The 18,677-nt window shown below is 47.5% G+C and overlaps 1 protein-coding gene across 4 annotated transcripts in view; it reads left to right on the top strand.

Annotated features, from left to right (window-relative positions):
- The first annotated feature begins 343 nt into the window (after positions 1-343).
- Positions 344-18,677, top strand: part of ATP23 (ATP23 metallopeptidase and ATP synthase assembly factor homolog) — a 33,423-nt gene continuing 15,089 nt past the window's right edge. Inside the window, exons 1-3 of one of the 4 annotated variants that reach the window (XM_004053482.4) lie at positions 344-746; positions 4,504-4,549; positions 5,884-5,965. In XM_004053482.4, coding sequence (XP_004053530.2) covers positions 560-746; positions 4,504-4,549; positions 5,884-5,965 — 315 coding nt within the window. In that variant the 5' untranslated portion in view covers positions 344-559. Of the gene's footprint in view, positions 747-4,154; positions 4,409-4,503; positions 4,550-5,883; positions 5,966-18,677 lie in introns of those variants that run through there. The other 3 variants (XM_055359243.2, XM_063693862.1, XM_063693863.1) reach the window with 3 other exon arrangements.

Below are 18,677 nucleotides of genomic sequence, written 5' to 3'. Positions count from 1 at the left end.
AGTGGGAGGATGGCCGAGACCTTCGGCGGCACAAGAGCAGTTAGTGGCCAATATTCGCCCCGAGGTGAGGAAGGAGTGTCTGCGAGGAGGCGGGACACCCTTAGAGCTCAGCAGGCAGCAGGAAGCTGCAGAACAACGCTTATAAAGACACGTCACCCACACTGGGAGAGCAGCAGCTAAGTCCGCGGCAGCCGGGGTGTTGCCTTTGAGGGAAGTCGCAAGACCCAGCTCCGCCCATCAGCATCCGGCCCCGCGCCCCGCCCCATGCCCTCGCCCCGCCCCTCATCCCTCGCCCCGCCCCTCATCCCTCGCCCCGCCCCTTATCCCTCGCCCCGCCCCCTCACCTCTCGCCCCGCCCCTCGCCTCTCGTCCCGCCTCCCGCGCTCCCCGTCAGGTTCAAAGCCCCCTCCCGCCTAACGTCTTCAGACCAGCCAGGCTGCCCTTCTTCCCTACGGAGGGAGAGCCTGGGCGGTCGGGTTGGCGGGAGGGAGGTTACGTTTCCCAGTCTCGCTCTGGCCGCCCGAGCCAGGAGGAAGCAGCGGCGAGGTCTGCGGGAGGCATGGCGGGAGCTCCGGACGAGCGCGGGCGGGGCCCCGCGGCAGGGGAGCAGCTGCAGCAGCAACACGTCTCTTGCCAGGTCTTCCCCGAGCGTCTGGCCCAGGGGAATCCCCAGCAAGGGTTCTTCTCCAGCTTCTTCACCAGCAACCAGAAGTGCCAGCTTAGGCTCCTGAAGACGCTGGAGACAAGTAGGAGCCATGACCTGGAGGCTGGGGTTCGGCAGAATGGGTCTGAGACCGGGTGGGCGAGGAAGGGCCTGGGCAACACCTGGCCAGGGGCTTCAGGTTCAGCACAGAGTCTAGACAGACTGGGCATCATGGGGGCTGGGTTGGGAGCCTGGGGCTCAGTTTCCCCACTAGAGGTGGCGCTGAGACCCTTTTCGTCGCTGTTTTTGGCTTGTGGAATGAATTTGTCTGCCCTTTTTTGTCACTCACTGTTGTGACAGATCCTCCGATTTCTTACGTAAGTTATGCAGCCACACTGTGACTTCAGGGTAAGGGTGAGGCCGAGTTTTAAAGTGCCAGCCAGGTTAATTAAGGCACACAAAGGCTGTAAAAATGTAAAAATGTAATTAAGGCATACAAAGGCTGTAAAAATATAAAAGCAGTTTTGCAAACCTACCGTTCCTTGGAAGCGGTTCGTGCATGAATGGGCTTCAGAGCTTAGAAATCCCTGAAATGGTCTGTGAAATCGTGTGTATGCGTGTGTGTGTGCCCCTAAGTGCATTTTTTTTTTTTTTTTTTTTTTTTGAGACGGAGTCTCGCTCTGTCGCCCAGGCTGGGGTGCGGTGGCGCGATCTTTGCTCACTGCAAGCTCCGCCTACTGGGTTCACGCCGTTCTCCTGCCTCAGCCTCCCGAGTAGCTGGGACTACAGGCGCTCGCCACCACACCCTGCTAATTTTTTGTATTTTTAGTAGAGACGGGTTTTCACCGTGTTAGCCAGGATGGTCTTGATCTCCTGACCTCGTGATCTGCCCGCCTCGGCCTCCCAAAGTGCTGGGATTACAGGCGTGAGTCACTGCCCCCGGCCCTAAGTGTATTTTTTTTTTGGTCGGGGGAGAGAGTTAATAGCTTCATCATATTCTCAAAGAGGCCAACGACCCCACAAAGGTTAAGAACTGCTGTGGGTTAAACAGGGACACAACTACCCATTGACAAATTTCTCTCCCGTCCCAGAGACATTGCACTAGAGAAGATTTTTTAATTCCTTTACATTGACAGAGACTTCTTAAGTTTACTTTCAGATACATTTAGAAAATTAGTCTTAAACATACTTGTCCCAAAGCAAGGTTACTATTTCATAGCTAGTCAGTCACAGTTCAAAAGTCAACCACCGAAAGATTTTCCAACCTTCTTGGGATTACCTGCTTGTAGAGACTCAGGGAGGTAGGAGGAGGAAGGGGAGTCGAGGGTAAAAGGGGAGAGAATGATGATATTGTATTTACTGTACAAATATGTATTGAGTGCCTCCCAGGTTCTGGTGGGGGAAGTAGAAAGATGAGTTAGCACCCTGCCTTGAAGGTGCTTCAAAGTGGAATAGAGTGGAAAGAGTATGGGTTGCAGAGTTAGATGTGGGTTCAAATGCGGATCCCTTTCCTCAGGTGTGGAAGGTGACTTAACTTCTCTGATCCTCACTATCCTTATTGTAAAAAAAGAGAAGGGGAAAAATACCTTTTTTAGGGTTGTTGTGAAGAATAGATTTTATGGGGCTGGGTACGGTGGCTCATGCCTGTAATCTCAGCACTTTAGGGAGCCAAGGCAGGGGGATTGCTTGAGCTCAGATGTTTAAGACCAGCCTGGGTAATATAGGGAGACCCTGTCTCTACAAAAAATAAAAAAAATTAGCTGGATGTGGTGGCTCATGCCTGCAGTCCCAACTATTTAGGAGGCTGAGGCAGGAGATTTGCTTGAACCCAGGAGGCTGAGGCTGCAGTGAGCTGTTATTGCATCACTGCACTCCAGCCTGGGCAACAGAGCGAGACCCTGTCTAAAAAAAAAAAGTATTGATTTTATGAATGTAAAGTACCAGCATATCAGGAGCTGAGCTGAATAAATAGTAGGTGTTTTTACAGTGGAAGGGCCACACAGTGGAGGAAGAGTGGAAATAGATAGGATGTGAGGAAGGCGGGGTGCTGAACATGAGCCCCAGTAGGAGTCAATGGACCTTGATCTTCCAAGAGCAGGGTGGCTGGGAGGGCCTGTTGGTGGTATTAAAGTGTCAACCTGCAGCTTTAAAATGCTATCCCTGGGTGGGGCGTGGTGGTGGAAACCAGACCTCATGGGAGACTCTTTTTTTTTTTTCACCAAAGCAATTTTATTCTAAATATTGCTGCAGGTCCTTTTTGAAGTACTAAACCATGGTGCTGCCTGCATTTTTTTTTTTTTTTAAGTACAAGGACTACAGACTTTTGAAACTGTTTTAATTTTGTAAAATTCTCCTAGTTGCATGAATAATAATGTGCTTAATATGGTGCCTGCTACCTGGTATTCACTCAATTAATAATACTTATTGTTAACAATAATTATTCTACTGTGAACACTCTTGCAAGGGGCAGGTTGGTAAAGCAGTAACCTATACCTGACTTTCTCATCTCACATTTCTTTTTCTCACCTATTTTTGCCTTCAACATTTTTTTTAAACCTTAGTTTCTTTTTCACTTTTTTTGGGTTATATCATATAATTGGCTGTGCATTTATATTCGCAGACAAGATGCCTATGTGAAAAGTTAATATCAGAAGCATTTGGGTTCCTTGTACTTTCCTGTAGTAGTCACAGGCCCATAGAGTCTTAGATGTGGAAGGGCCCTCAGGAATCGTCTAGGCCTCCCCATCCCCTTACAGGGAAACCTCTGTGCTATTGCTGGCCAGATACTCTACAGACCTCTCCTGGAATACAGTTACCTGTTCCTTGAGGCTCTTTCAATCTACTGTCTATTGTTTCACCAGCTTTAATTGTTGGAGAAAAATCCTTTCTCATACTGAGCTGAAATCTGCCACATGTAACTTCCATACTTTGGTCCTTGTTCTGCCCTTTGAAGAAATATTAACTGGATCTAGTCCCACATGGCACCCCTTCAATACTTGAAAGTACTGTGGTCCTAGTTAAGTCTTCTGTCTCCTTTCCAACCCCCCAAATCCTTTCTTGCTTCTTACTGGAAATAGTCCTGTAGTACCCTAGTCACCATCCCCTGTGGAAGAGCTTCAGTGGCAGGTCCCATTTAGAAGGTGGTAGTACTCAGCATGGGACATGGTATTGCCGGTATGATCTGATCAGGACGGAACAGTGTGGCTACTGGCTTCCTCAAATCTGGGTACTGTGCTGTTGTTCACTTCTAAGAATGTGGCCCTAGATTCCCTCAGTCTTTTGGTATATACTGTAATACAACATGTTTGATCATTTAACTAAAAATGAACTTTAAAAGCATAGTTGATATTGTCTAAGATGCTTAGTAGTACCATCTTGGTATTTGTATTAGTGTTTTATTTCAGTACAAACTTGCTTTGATGTTGATTTAAGCTTGGCCTCTCATGTCAATTTTTACCAATTTTAAGATAACATTACTTTTTTTTGAGACAGAGTCACTCTATCGTCCAGGCTGGAGTGCAGTGGTGTGATCTCAGCTCACTGTAATGTCTGTCTTCTGGGTTCAAGTGATTCTCATGCCTCAGCTTCCTAAGTAGCTGGGACTACAGGCGTGTGCCACCATGCCCAGCTAATTTTTGTATTTTTAGTAGAGATGGGGTTTGCCATGTTGGTCAGGCTGGGCTTGAACTCCTGGCCTCAAATGATCCACCCGCCTCAACCTCCTAAAGTGCTGGGATTACAGGCATGAGCCACTGCATCTGGCCTGTGAGTTACTTTTTGATAATATCTTACACTGCTATTTGGGTAGTTTAATTGGTGCTACTTTTCCAATTACTTAATTAAATCAATATCTTTTTTAGATCCATATGTCAAACTTCTGCTTGATGCTATGAAACACTCAGGTTGGTAAGTAACTCTTTTTGAAGTGCTGCTCTGAGGTCTGGCTGCTGAAAACAAAAACCAAGTTCTCTTCTTAAGAGAACTGCTTAAGATTTCTCTGAGGTCACAAAGTCTTTTCCATAGGGTAAATAGAGGTAATTGGCTGCATTGTCTCCAGGCAGGCCTTGTTCTCTTTGAACATCTTCTGCCCTAACTCATGTTTTTTTTTTTTTTTTTTTTTTTTTTTGGGATAGAGTCTTGCTCTTGTTGTCCAGGCGGGAGTGCATTGGCGCTGTCTCGGCTCAGTGCAACCTCCGTCTCCCAGGTTCAAGCAATTCTTCTCCCTCAGTCTCCCAAGTAGCTGGGTTTACAGGTGCACGCCACCATGCCTGGCTAATTTTTGTATTTTTAGTAGAAATGGGGTCTTACCATGTTGACCAGACTGGTCTCGAACTCCTGTCCTCAAGTGATCCACCCACCTCGGCCTCCCAAAGTGCTGGGATTACAGGTGTGAGCCACTGCGCCAGCCCAGCTCATTTTCTAGTTCTTAACATTCACCTTGGGTGATTAATAAAGACAGTACTCAAAATTTTCTTGTAAGTAATTACCAAGCCTGGCCTTTCTGCTACACCAGCCTGAGCACTGTTTTTAATGGAAAAGAAATCTCAGCTTGTTATGTAGGAACCTTGCAGATGTTGTATAACTTTGAGGGGTTTAAAGGAAGTGACTTCTGACATCCACTTCTTAACATTCTGGCCCAAGGGCAGGAACTCCAGCATACTTGCAATATGGCCATAATCAGTTGAACAAATTTTTTTTTTTTTTTTTTTTTTTTTTGAGATGGAGTTTTGCTCTTTTTTTTTGCCCAGGCTGGAATGCAGTGGCACGATCTCGGCTCACCGCAACCTCCGCCTCCCGGGTTCAAGAGATTCTCCTGCCTCAGCCTCCTGAATAGCTGGGATTATAGGCGCCCACCACCACCCCGGCTAATTTTGTATTTTTAGTAGAGATGGGGGTTCTCCACGTTGGTCAGGCTGGTCTTGAACTCCCGACCTCAGGTGATCCACCTGCCTCGGCCTCCCAAAGTGCTGGGATTACAGGCGTGAGCCACCGCACCTGGTGGACAAATGTTTTATGGAATCATATCTATAGAATTTGAACTAGAATGGATTTTGCATACAACCTCCTTATTTTACAGGTGAGATAACAGTCCTCAAGATGTTGTTTCTTTCCCAAGATTTCCTGTGTGTTAGTAGTAGAGGGGATTTACTATATGGTGGAGGGTCTCCTGAGCCCTGGCCCAGGGCTGTTTGCCACATACACACTGTTTCTGGACATTGTCTCCTTTTCTTGCCTTTTAGTGCTGTTAACAAAGATAGACACTTTTCTTGCGAAGACTGTAATGGAAATGTCAGTGGAGGTTTTGATGCTTCAACATCTCAGGTAGGCATTATTGCCAAATTGTTTCCTTCCCTTTAATCCTCTCTCTTTATATTTTTTGAGCATCTTCCACATGCTCGGCATTCTGTTTGGTAGACTTTATGTAGGACTAAAAAAGTGAATTAGTTATCCTTACTCTAAGGAGTTTACTCTTAAAATCTCTTAAGGAGTTTACAGTCTTACAGGAAAGATAAGACATGAACACAGATAATTATAAAATGAGGCAAGCTAAACCATTTTAGGTGGGCTTGGTTACCACAGTGGAACAGTGATGTGATTGATTGAAAGATGCCAACAGATTCGACTAGAGGATATAAAGCCTCCTTAGGGGCAGAGCAGGGACAGAGCAGGGGCAGCATGAGCAAAAGTGCATGCTACGAAACTGCATGGCAAGTGTAGGGAATGGCATATTGTCTAGTTTATCTGGAGGGCAGGAACATGTGGGGAATGAGGGAAAATAGGATTGGAAAGAAATGTAAGCCCTATGGTGGGAGGTTTTGAATGCTAAATTAAAGGGTTTTTACCTTTACGTGGTGAGAAGTGATACTGCCTGTGAAAATTTTTTATTAGGGGAGTTTTCTAATCTGTACAATTTGGGCAACGATTATATCTATTTTATGGAATGATTATGAGAATTAAATGAGATATCTCTTATAGAGTTGCTTATCTTAGTGCCTGGCCCATAGTAAGCATTCAATAAATTTTATTATTAGTTTTAAGTCATCAGAGAATTTCGACAGAGTCTTGGAGGTGGTAGATAATGTCATGTGATCAGGGTAAATGATGGTGTTATAAGTAACTGTTTCCCACTTGAATGTATAATTCACACTTAACTACACTTAACTGTTCCCTGCTGGAGAATTTTATATGTATTTAGGTTATTTATAGCATTTTTACAGTAATCATGTGAAGTGGCAATATAGAACAAGGATGAGAAGTCTAGATTTTGGAGTCAGACTTGAGTTCAAATCCTAGTTTCCTTGCTTATTATCTGTGGGGCTTGGGCAAGTTATTTTTCTTCTTCTCAGTTTCCTCATTTGTAAACTGGTAATCACAATACCTATAGCTCTCAAAATGGCTCTGGATAAGTTCACTCCCTTCTCGGTCCCCCCAGGGTTAAATAGAGTGCACATCTTGAACTTTCATCCTAATTCTCAGCAGTGTTGAACACAGTTGGGCACCCTCTCCTTTTATTTTATTATTATTTTTTAAATTATTATTATTTTTGAGACAGAGTCTTACTCTGTCACCCAGGCTGGAATGCAGTGGTACAATATGGGCTCACTGCAACCTCTGCCTCCTGGGTTCAAGTGATTCTCCTGCCTCAGCCTCCTGAGTAGCTGGGATTGCAGGCATGTGCCACCATGCCCAGCTAATTTTTGTATTTTTAGTAGAGTCAGGGTTTCACCATATTGGCCAGGCTGGTCTCGAACCCCTGACCTCAGGTGATCCACCCATCTTGGCCTCCCAAACTGCTAGGATTACAGGTGTGAGCCACTGTGCCTGGCCTATTTTTTTTTTTTTTTTTTTATTGATCATTCTTGGGTGTTTCTCGCAGAGGGGGATTTGGTAGGGTTACAGGACAATAGTGGAGGGAAGATCAGCAGATAAGCAAGTGAACAAAGTTCTCTGGTTTCCCTAGGCAGAGGACCCTGCGGCCTTCCGCAGTGTTTGTGTCCCTGGGTACTTGAGATTAGGGAGTGGTGATGGCTCTTAACGAGCATGCTGCCTTCAAGCAACTGTTTAACAAAGCACATCTTGCACCGCCCTTAATCCATTCAACCCTGAGTGGATACAGCACATGTTTCAGAGAGCACAGGGTTGGGGGTAGGGTCACAGATCAACAGGATCCCAAGGCAGAAGAATTTTTTCTTAGTACAGAACAAAATGAAAAGTCTCCCATGTCTACCTCTTTCTACACAGACACGGCAACCATCCGATTTCTCAATCTTTTCCCCACCTTTCCCCCCTTTCCATTCCACAAAACCGCCATTGTCATCATGACCCGTTCTCAATGAGCTGTTGGGTACACCTCCAAGCCGGGGTGGTGGCCGGGCAGAGGGGCTCCTCACTTCCCAGTAGGGGCGGCCGGGCAGAGGTGCCCCTCACCTCCCGGACGGGGTGGCTGGCTGGGCAGTGGGCTGACCCCCCCACCTCCCTCCCGGACGGGGCGGCTGGCCAGGCGGGGGGCTGACCCCCCCCCCACCTCCCTCCTGGACGGGTTGGCTGGCCCGGTGGGGGGCTGACCCCCCCACCTCCCTCCCGGACAGGGTGGCAGGCTGGGCGGTGGGCTGACCCCCCCACCTCCCTCCCGGACGGGGCGGCTGGCCGAGCTGAGGGGCTCCTCACTTCCCAGTAGGGGCGGCCGGGCAGAGGTGCCCCTCACCTCCCGGACGGGGCGGCTGGCCAGGCGGGGGGTTGACCCCCCCACCTCCCTTCCGGACGGGGTGGCTGGCCGGGCGGGGGGCTGACCCCCCCACCTCCCTCCCGGACAGAGCGGCTGGCCGGGCAGAGGGGCTCCTCACTTCCCAGTAGGGGCGGCCGGGCAGAGGCGCCCCTCACCTCTCGGACCGGGTGGCCAGCCAGGCGGGGGGCCGAACCCCCGCCTCCCTCCTGGACAGGGCGGCAGGCTGGGCGGTGGGCTAACCCCCCCACCTCCCTTCCGGACGGGGCGGCTCGCCGGGCGGGGGGCTGGCCCCCCCACCTCCCTCCCGGACGGGGCGGCTGGCCGGGCGGGGGACTGACCCCCCCCCCACCTCCCTCCTGGACGGGTTGGCTGGCCCGGCGGGGGGCTGACCCCCCCACCTCCCTCCCGGACAGGGTGGCAGGCTGGGCGGTGGGCTGACCCCCCCACCTCCCTCCCGGACGGGGCGGCTGGCCGGGCTGAGGGGCTCCTCACTTCCCAGTAGGGGCGGCCGGGCAGAGGCGCCCCTCACCTCCCGGACGGGGCGGCTTGCTTGGCGGGGGGCTGACCCCCCCACCTCCCTCCCGGACGGGGCGGCTGGCCGGGCGGGGGGGGCTCCTCACTTCCCAGTAGGGGCGGCCGGGCAGAGGTGCCCCTCACCTCCCGGACGGGGTGGCTGGCCGGGCGGGGGGCTGACCCCCCCACCTCCCTTCCGGACGGGGCGGCTGGCCGGGCAGAGGGGCTCCTCACTTCCCAGTAGGGGCGGCCGGGCAGAGGCGCCCCTCACCTCTCGGACCGGGTGGCCGGCCAGGCGGGGGGCCGAACCCCCACCTCCCTCCTGGACAGGGCGGCAGGCTGGGCGGTGGGCTAACCCCCCCACCTCCCTTCCGGACGGGGCGGCTCGCCGGGCGGGGGGCTGGCCCCCCCACCTCCCTCCCGGACGGGGCGGCTGGCCGGGCGGGGGACTGACCCCCCCCACCTCCCTCCTGGACGGGTTGGCTGGCCGGGCGGGGGGCTGACCCCCCCACCTCCCTCCCGGACGGAGCGGCTGGCCGGGCAGAGGGGCTCCTCACTTCCCAGTAGGGGTGGCCGGGCAGAGGCGCCCCTCACCTCCCGGACAGGGTGGCTGGCCGGGCGGGGGGCTGATCCCTCCACCTCCCTCCCGGACGAGGTGGCTGCCGGGCGGAGACGCTCCTCACTTCCCAGACGGGGTGGCTGCTGGGCGGAGGGGCTCCTCACTTCTCGGGCGGGGTGGCTGCCGGGCGGAGGGGCTCCTCACTTCTCAGACGGGGCGGTTGCCAGGCAGCGGGTCTCCTCACTTCTCAGACGGGGCTGCCGGGCAGAGACGCTCCTCACATCCCGGACTGGGCGGCAGGGCAGAGGTGCTCCCCACATCTCAGACGATGGGCGGCCGGGCAGAGAGGCTCCTCACTTCCCAGATGTGATGGCGGCTGGGAAGAGGCGCTCCTTGTTTCCTAGATGGGATGGCGGCCGGGCAGAGACGCTCCTCACTTTCCAGACTGGGCAGCCAGGCAGAGGGGCTCCTCACATCCCGGACGATGGGCGGCCAGGCGGAGACGCTCCTCACTTCCCAGACGGGGCGGCAGCCGGGCAGAGGCTGCAATCTCGGCACTTTGGGAGGCCAAGGCAGGCGGCTGGGAGGTGGTTGTAGTGGGCCAAGATCACGCCACTGCACTCCAGCCTGGGCACCATTGAGCACTGAGTTAACCAGACTCTGTCTGCAATCCCGGCACCTCGGGAGGCCGAGGCTGGCTGATCACTCGCGGTTAGGAGCTGGAGACCAGCCCAGCCAACACAGCGAAACCCCGTCTCCACCAAAAAAATACGAAAACCAGTCAGGCGGGGCGGTGCGCGCCTGCAATCGCAGGCACTCGGCAGGCTGAGGCAGGAGAATCAGGCAGGGAGGTTGCAGTGAGCTGAGATGGCAGCAGTACCGTCCAGCTTCGGCTCGGCATCAGAGGGAGACCGTGGAAAGAGGGGAGAGGGAGAGGGAGAGGGAGAGGGAGAGGGAGAGGGAGAGGGAGAGGGAGAGGGAGAGGGCTGGCCTATTTTTTTAAATGAAAATTTTTATTATGAAGTATCTCATTCATACAGAAGAGTAAAACATCTATATGTACACTTTCAGTAATAATAAAGTGCACACCTATGTAACCACCACCCAGACTAGAGAAAAAGAACATTACTAGGACTTCAGAAGCCTTTGTGGTCCTCTTGAATCAGGTCCTTTTCCCTTCCTTATCCTGACTTTTGTGGTAACCATTCCCTGCTTTTCTGAATGGCTTTACCATCTACATATACAATCCAACAGTGTGTTATTTAGTTGCCTGCTTTTGAGCTTTATACATATTATACTTTGAGTTTTATGTAGCATTTTGTAGTATGAAATTGTACAGTATATAGTCTCCAATTACTTTCCACCTTCAGCATTTGTGAGATTCTTTCTTGTTGTTGTGTGTACCTCTCTGGTTTATTTAGTTTCCCTGTTATATAGTATTTATTCTGTTGTGTGTTTATACTACGGTTTACTCTAATATTGATTGTTTCCAACTTTGTTATTATGAACAATGCTGCTATGAATATTCTTGACCTTCGCTACTGGTGCACATGTGCAAGAGTTTCTCTAAGGTATATGCTCAAGAGCAGAATTACTGGATCATATAGTTTGTATACACTTGACTTCAGCTGTTAATGCCAAACACTTTCTTTGGTTTCTAGTATACAGCACTCTTCTGGTTGCTCCTTTGCTAGCTTACCTTCCTCTACTAGCATTTAAATGTCAAAGTCCCTCAATCCTTGGTCATAGAGCCCCTTCTTTTCTTACTCTGTACTCTGCCAAGGAGGTCTCATCAATTTTCTGGGGTCAAAGCTCACTTTTAAGAACTCCACATTCCATATATCCAAGTGCCCATTTAACACTTCTACTTGAGCATCTTTTTATTTATTTATTTATTTTTATTTTTAAGGAAAAAAAATTTTTTTGGGACAGGGTCTTGCTCTGTCGCCTAGGCTGGAATGCAGTGGCGCAATCATGGCTCACTACAGCCTTGAACTCCTGGGCTCAAGCGATCCTCCCATCTCAGCCTCCTGAGTAGTTGGGACTACAGGAGTGCATCACTGGACCCGGCTAACTTTTAAAATTTTTTGTAGAGATGAGGTCTCACTATGTTGCCCAGGCTGGTCTTAAACTCCTGGCCTCAAATGATCCTTCCACCTCAGCCTCCCAAAGTGCTGGGATTACAAGTGAGAGCCACTGCTCCCCACCTACTTAAGTGTCTTAAGGACACTTCAGACTTGAAATGTGTAAGTCCAAATTCATGATTTTTACCATCCCCCATCCCCACCCAACCCAGTCTTTTAGTTTTGCATGTGTCAGTGAATGGTGCTACCATCGATCCTATTAGCCAAGCCAGAAATTTATGGATCATCTTTGATACCCCTGATTCCTTCCCCATATTCTATCAACATATTTTGTCTAATTTACCTCCTAAATAACTCTTTCGGCTTCCACCATTCTAGCTGAAGTGCTATTCTCTCTTGCCTAGAATATTAGCCTTCAGCTAATTTCTCTGCATCCAGTTTTGGCCATCTCCTGCCTATTCTTCCAACTATAGTTAAAAGGATAAAAGCAAAATAAAACAAAAGCAGTCTTCTGTTTCAACATTCCCTTTATCCTGAGAGCTTCCCATTGCTCTTAGGGTAAAGACAAGGTCTTCAGGGATTTGGCTCCCCGACCTCACCAGCCGTATCTGTTGCCTACCACCCCCACCGCTGTGCTTCAACTCTAGGGCTCTCCTTTTAGCTTCTCAAGCATTTTCTTCCGTCAACCCTCCCTCTACGCTTTGCATAGGTTTTTCTTTTTCTTTTTCTTTTTTTTAAATTCAAGAGCTTTATTGTACAACATAGTGACTATAGTTAATAATATATTGCATTCTTGAAAAATGCTGAGAGTGGATGTAAAGTGTTCTCACCACAAAAATAATAACTATGTAACATAATGCATATATGTTAATTAGCTAGATTTAGTCATTTTACAATGTATATATAATTTAAAACATCATGTTGTATGTGGTAGATACATTCAATTTTGTCTGTCAATTTCATTTTATTTTATTTTATTTTTTTTCCAGAGTGAAATATTTTGGGATTTCTTTTTTTTCTTTTTTTTTTTTTATTATACTTTAAGTTTTAGGGTACATGTGCACATTGTGCAGGTTAGTTACATATGTATACATGTGCCATGCTGGTGCGCCGCACCCACTAACTCGTCATCTAGCATTAGGTATATCTCCCAATGCTATCCCTCCCCCCTCCCCCCACCCCACAACAGTCCCCAGAGTGTGATATTCCCCTTCCTGTGTCCATGTGATCTCATTGTTCAATTCCCACCTATGAGTGAGAATATGCGGTGTTTGGTTTTTTGTTCTTGCGATAGTTTACTGAGAATGATGGTTTCCAATTTCATCCATGTCCCTACAAAGGACATGAACTCATCATTTTTTATGGCTGCATAGTATTCCATGGTGTATATGTGCCACATTTTCTTAATCCAGTCTATCATTGTTGGACATTTGGGTTGGTTCCAAGTCTTTGCTATTGTGAATAATGCCGCAATAAACATACGTGTGCATGTGTCTTTATAGCAGCATGATTTATAGTCCTTTGGGTATATACCCAGTAATGGGATGGCTGGGTCAAATGGTATTTCTAGTTCTAGATCCCTGAGGAATCGCCACACTGACTTCCACAATGGTTGAACTAGTTTACAGTCCCACCAACAGTGTAAAAGTGTTCCTATTTCTCCACATCCTCTCCAGCACCTGTTGTTTCCTGACTTTTTAATGATTGCCATTCTAACTGGTGTGAGATGATATCTCATAGTGGTTTTGATTTGCATTTCTCTGATGGCCAGTGATGATGAGCATTTTTTCATGTGTTTTTTGGCTGCATAAATGTCTTCTTTTGAGAAGTGTCTGTTCATATCCTTCGCCCACTTTTTGATGGAGTTGTTTGTTTTTTTCTTGTAAATTTGTTTGAGTTCATTGTAGATTCTGGATATTAGCCCTTTGTCAGATGAGTAGGTTGTGAAAATTTTCTCCCATGTTATAGGTTGCCTGTTCACTCTGATGGTAGTTTCTTTTGCTGTGCAGAAGCTCTTTAGTTTAATTAGATCCCATTTGTCAATTTTGTCTTTTGTTGCCATTGCTTTTGGTGTTTTGGACATGAAGTCCTTGCCCACGCCTATGTCCTGAATGGTAATGCCTAGGTTTTCTTCTAGGGTTTTTATGGTTTTAGGTCTAACGTTTAAATCTTTAATCCATCTTGAATTGATTTTTGTATAAGGTGTAAGGAAGGGATCCAGTTTCAGCTTTCTACATATGGCTAGCCAGTTTTCCCAGCACCATTTATTAAATAGGGAATCCTTTCCCCATTGCTTGTTTTTCTCAGGTTTGTCAAAGATCAGATAGTTGTAGGTATGCGGCGTTATTTCTGAGGGCTCTGTTCTGTTCCATTGATCTATATCTCTGTTTTGGTACCAGTACCATGCTGTTTTTGTTACTGTAGCCTTGTAGTATAGTTTGAAGTCAGGTAGTGTGATGCCTCCAGCTTTGTTCTTTTGGCTTAGGATTGACTTGGCAATGTGGGCTCTTTTTTGGTTCCATATGAACTTTAAAGTAGTTTTTTCCAATTCTGTGAAGAAAGTCATTGGTAGCTTGATGGGGATGGCATTGAATCTGTAAATGACCTTGGGCAGTATGGCCATTTTCACGATATTGATTCTTCCTACCCATGAGCATGGAATGTTGTTCCATTTGTTTGTATCCTCTTTTATTTCCTTGAGCAGTGGTTTGTAGTTCTCCTTGAAGAGGTCCTTCACATCCCTTGTAAGTTGGATTCCTAGGTATTTTATTCTCTTTGAAGCAATTGTGAATGGGAGTTCACTCATGATTTGGCTCTCTGTTTGTCTGTTGTTGGTGTATAAGAATGCTTGTGATTTTTGCACATTGATTTTGTATCCTGAGACTTTGCTGAAGTTGCTTATCAGCTTAAGGAGATTTTGGGCTGAGACAATGGGGTTTTCTAGATAAACAATCATGTCGTCTGCAAACAGGGACAATTTGACTTCCTCTTTTCCTAATTGAATACCCTTTATTTCCTTCTCCTGCCTGATTGCCCTGGCCAGAACTTCCAACACTATGTTGAATAGGAGCGGTGAGAGAGGGCATCCCTGTCTTGTGCCAGTTTTCAAAGGGAATGCTTCCAGTTTTTGCCCATTCAGTATGATATTGGCTGTGGGTTTGTCATAGATAGCTCTTATTATTTTGAAATACGTCCCATCAATACCTAATTTATTGAGAGTTTTTAGCATGAAGGGTTGTTGAATTTTGTCAAAGGCTTTTTCTGCATCTATTGAGATAATCATGTGGTTTTTGTCTTTGGCTCTGTTTATATGCTGGATTACATTTATTGATTTGCGTATATTGAACCAGCCTTGCATCCCAGGGATGAAGCCCACTTGATCATGGTGGATAAGCTTTTTGATGTGCTGCTGGATTCGGTTTGCCAGTATTTTATTGAGGATTTTTGCATCAATGTTCATCAAGGATATTGGTCTAAAATTCTCTTTTTTTGGCTGTGTCTCTGCCCGGCTTTGGTATCAGAATGATGCTGGCCTCATAAAATGAGTTAGGGAGGATTCCCTCTTTTTCTATTGATTGGAATAGTTTCAGAAGCAATGGTACCAGTTCCTCCTTGTACCTCTGGTAGAATTCGGCTGTGAATCCATCTGGTCCTGGACTCTTTTTGGTTGGTAAACTATTGATTATTGCCACAATTTCAGCTCCTGTTATTGGTCTATTCAGAGATTCAACTTCTTCCTGGTTTAGTCTTGGGAGAGTGTATGTGTCAAGGAATGTATCCATTTCTTCTAGATTTTCTAGTTTATTTGCGTAGAGGTGTTTGTAGTATTCTCTGATGGTAGTTTGTATTTCTGTGGGATCGGTGGTGATATCCCCTTTATCATTTTTTATTGTGTCTATTTGATTCTTATCTCTTTTCTTCTTTATTAGTCTTGCTAGCGGTCTATCAATTTTGTTGATCCTTTCAAAAAACCAGCTCCTGGATTCATTGATTTTTTGAAGGGTTTTTTGTGTCTCTATTTCCTTCAGTTCTGCTCTGATTTTAGTTATTTCTTGCCTTCTGCTAGCTTTTGAATGTGTTTGCTCTTGCTTTTCTAGTTCTTTTAATTGTGATGTTAGGGTGTCAATTTTGGATCTTTCCTGCTTTCTCTTGTGGGCATTTAGTGCTATAAATTTCCCTCTACACACTGCTTTGAATGCATCCCAGAGATTCTGGTATGTTGTGTCTTTGTTCTCGTTGGTTTCAAAGAACATCTTTATTTCTGCCTTCATTTTGTTATGTACCCAGTAGTCATTCAGGAGCAGGTTGTTCAGTTTCCATGTAGTTGAGCGGCTTTGAGTGAGATTTTTAATCCTGAGTTCTAGTTTGATTGCACTGTGGTCTGAGAGATAGTTTGTTATAATTTCTGTTCTTTTACATTTGCTGAGGAGAGCTTTACTTCCAAGTATGTGGTCAATTTTGGAATAGGTGTGGTGTGGTGCTGAAAAAAATGTATATTCTATTGATTTGGGGTGGAGAGTTCTGTAGATGTCTATTAGGTCCGCTTGGTGCAGAGCTGAGTTCAATTCCTGGGTATCCTTGTGACTTTCTGTCTCGTTGATCTGTCTAATGTTGACAGTGGGGTGTTAAAGTCTCCCATTATTAATGTGTGGGAGTCTAAGTCTCTTTGTAGGTCACTCAGGACTTGCTTTATGAATCTGGGTGCTCCTGTATTGGGTGCATATATATTTAGGATAGTTAGCTCCTCTTGTTGAATTGATCCCTTTACCATTATGTAATGGCCTTCTTTGTCTCTTTTGATCTTTGTTGGTTTAAAGTCTGTTTTATCAGAGACTAGGATTGCAACCCCTGCCTTTTTTTGTTTTCCATTTGCTTGGTAGATCTTCCTCCATCCTTTTATTTTGAGCCTATGTGTGTCTCTGCACGTGAGATGGGTTTCCTGAATACGGCACACTGATGGGTCTTGACTCTTTATCCAACTTGCCAGTCTGTGTCTTTTAATTGGAGAATTTAGTCCATTTACATTTAAAGTCAATATTGTTATGTGTGAATTTGATCCTGTCATTATGATGTTAGCTGGTGATTTTGCTCATTAGTTGATGCAGTTTCTTCCTAGTCTCGATGGTCTTTACATTTTGGCATGATTTTGCAGCGGCTGGTACCGGTTGTTCCTTTCCATGTTTAGCGCTTCCTTCAGGAGCTCTTTTAGGGCAGGCCTGGTGGTGACAAAATCTCTCAGCATTTGCTTGTCTGTAAAGTATTTTATTCCTCCTTCACTTATGAAGCTTAGTTTGGCTGGATATGAAATTCTGGGTTGAAAATTCTGTTCTTTAAGAATGTTGAATATTGGCCCCCACTCTCTTCTGGCTTGTAGGGTTTCTGCCGAGAAATCCGCTGTTAGTCTGATGGGCTTCCCTTTGAGGGTAACCCGACCTTTCTCTCTGGCTGCCCTTAACATTTTTTCCTTCATTTCAACTTTGGTGAATCTGACAATTATGTGTCTTGGAGTTGCTCTTCTCGAGGAGTATCTTTGTGGCGTTCTCTGTATTTCCTGAATCTGAATGTTGGCCTGCCTTGCTAGATTGGGGAAGTTCTCCTGGATAATATCCTGCAGAGTGTTTTCCAACTTGGTTCCATTCTCCGCATCACTTTCAGGTACACCAATCAGACGTAGATTTGGTCTTTTCACATAGTCCCATACTTCTTGGAGGCTTTGCTCATTTCTTTTTATTCTTTTTTCTCTAGACTTCCCTTCTCGCTTCATTTCATTCATTTCATCTTCCATTGCTGATACCCTTTCTTCCAGTTGATCGCATCGGCTCCTGAGGCTTCTGCATTCTTCATGTAGTTCTCGAGCCTTGGTTTTCAGCTCCATCAGCTCCTTTAAGCACTTCTCTGTATTGGTTATTCTAGTTATACATTCGTCTAAATTTTTTTCAAAGTTTTCAACTTCTTTGCCTTTGGTTTGAATGTCCTCCCGTAGCTCAGAGTAATTTGATCGTCTGAAGCCTTCTTCTCTCAGCTCGTCAAAATCATTCTCCATCCAGCTTTGTTCTGTTGCTGGTGAGGAACTGCGTTCCTTTGGAGGAGGAGAGGTGCTCTGCGTTTTAGAGTTTCCAGTTTTTCTGTTCTGTTTTTTCCCCATCTTTGTGGTTTTATCTACTTTTGGTCTTTGATGATGGTGATGTACAGATGGGTTTTCGGTGTGGATGTCCTTTCTGTTTGTTAGTTTTCCTTCTAACAGACAGGACCCTCAGCTGCAGGTCTGTTGGAATACCCTGCCGTGTGAGGTGGCAGTGTGCCCCTGCTGGGGGGTGCCTCCCAGTTAGGCTGCTCGGGGGTCAGGGGTCAGGGACCCACTTGAGGAGGCAGTCTGCCCGTTCTCAGATCTCCAGCTGCGTGCTGGGAGAACCACTGCTCTCTTCAAAGCTGTCAGACAGGGACATTTACGTCTGCAGAGGTTACTGCTGTCTTTTTGTTTGTCTGTGCCCTGCTCCCAGAGGTGGAGCCTACAGAGGCAGGCAAGCCTCCTTGAGCTGTGGTGGGCTCCACCCAGTTCGAGCTTCCCGGCTGCTTTGTTTACCTAAGCAAGCCTGGGCAATGGCGGGCGCCCCTCCCCCAGCCTCGCTGCCGCCTTGCAGTTTGATCTCAGACTGCTGTGCTAGCAATCAGCGAGATTCCGTGGGCGTAGGACCCTCCGAGTCAGGTGTGGGATATAGTCTCGTGGTGCGCCGTTTTTTAAGCCGGTCTGAAAAGCGCAATATTCGGGTGGGAGTGACCCGATTTTCCAGGTGCGCCCGTCACCCCTTTCTTTGACTCGGAAAGGGAACTCCCTGACCCCTTGCGCTTCCCAGGTGAGGCAATGCCTCGCCCTGCTTCGGCTCGCGCACGGTGCGCGCACCCACTGGCCTGCGCCCACTGTCTGGCACTCCCTAGTGAGATGAACCTGGTACCTCAGATGGAAATGCAGAAATCACCCGTCTTCTGCGTCGCTCACGCTGGGAGCTGTAGACCGGAGCTGTTCCTATTCGGCCGTCTTGGCTCCTCTTGCATAGGTTTTTCTCTCTGCCTAGAATACTCCCTTCCCCTCCGCACCTCAAATTTCACTTCTATTCCTCCATTAGATACCAGTTTAACCATTCCTTCCACAGA

Source organism: Gorilla gorilla, chromosome 10 (genome assembly GCF_029281585.2).
Source record: "Gorilla gorilla gorilla isolate KB3781 chromosome 10, NHGRI_mGorGor1-v2.1_pri, whole genome shotgun sequence".
NCBI classification, from domain to species: domain Eukaryota; kingdom Metazoa; phylum Chordata; class Mammalia; order Primates; family Hominidae; genus Gorilla; species Gorilla gorilla.
Note: the sequence above shows the minus strand (reverse complement) of the source record. Positions and strands in the feature narration are given on the sequence as shown.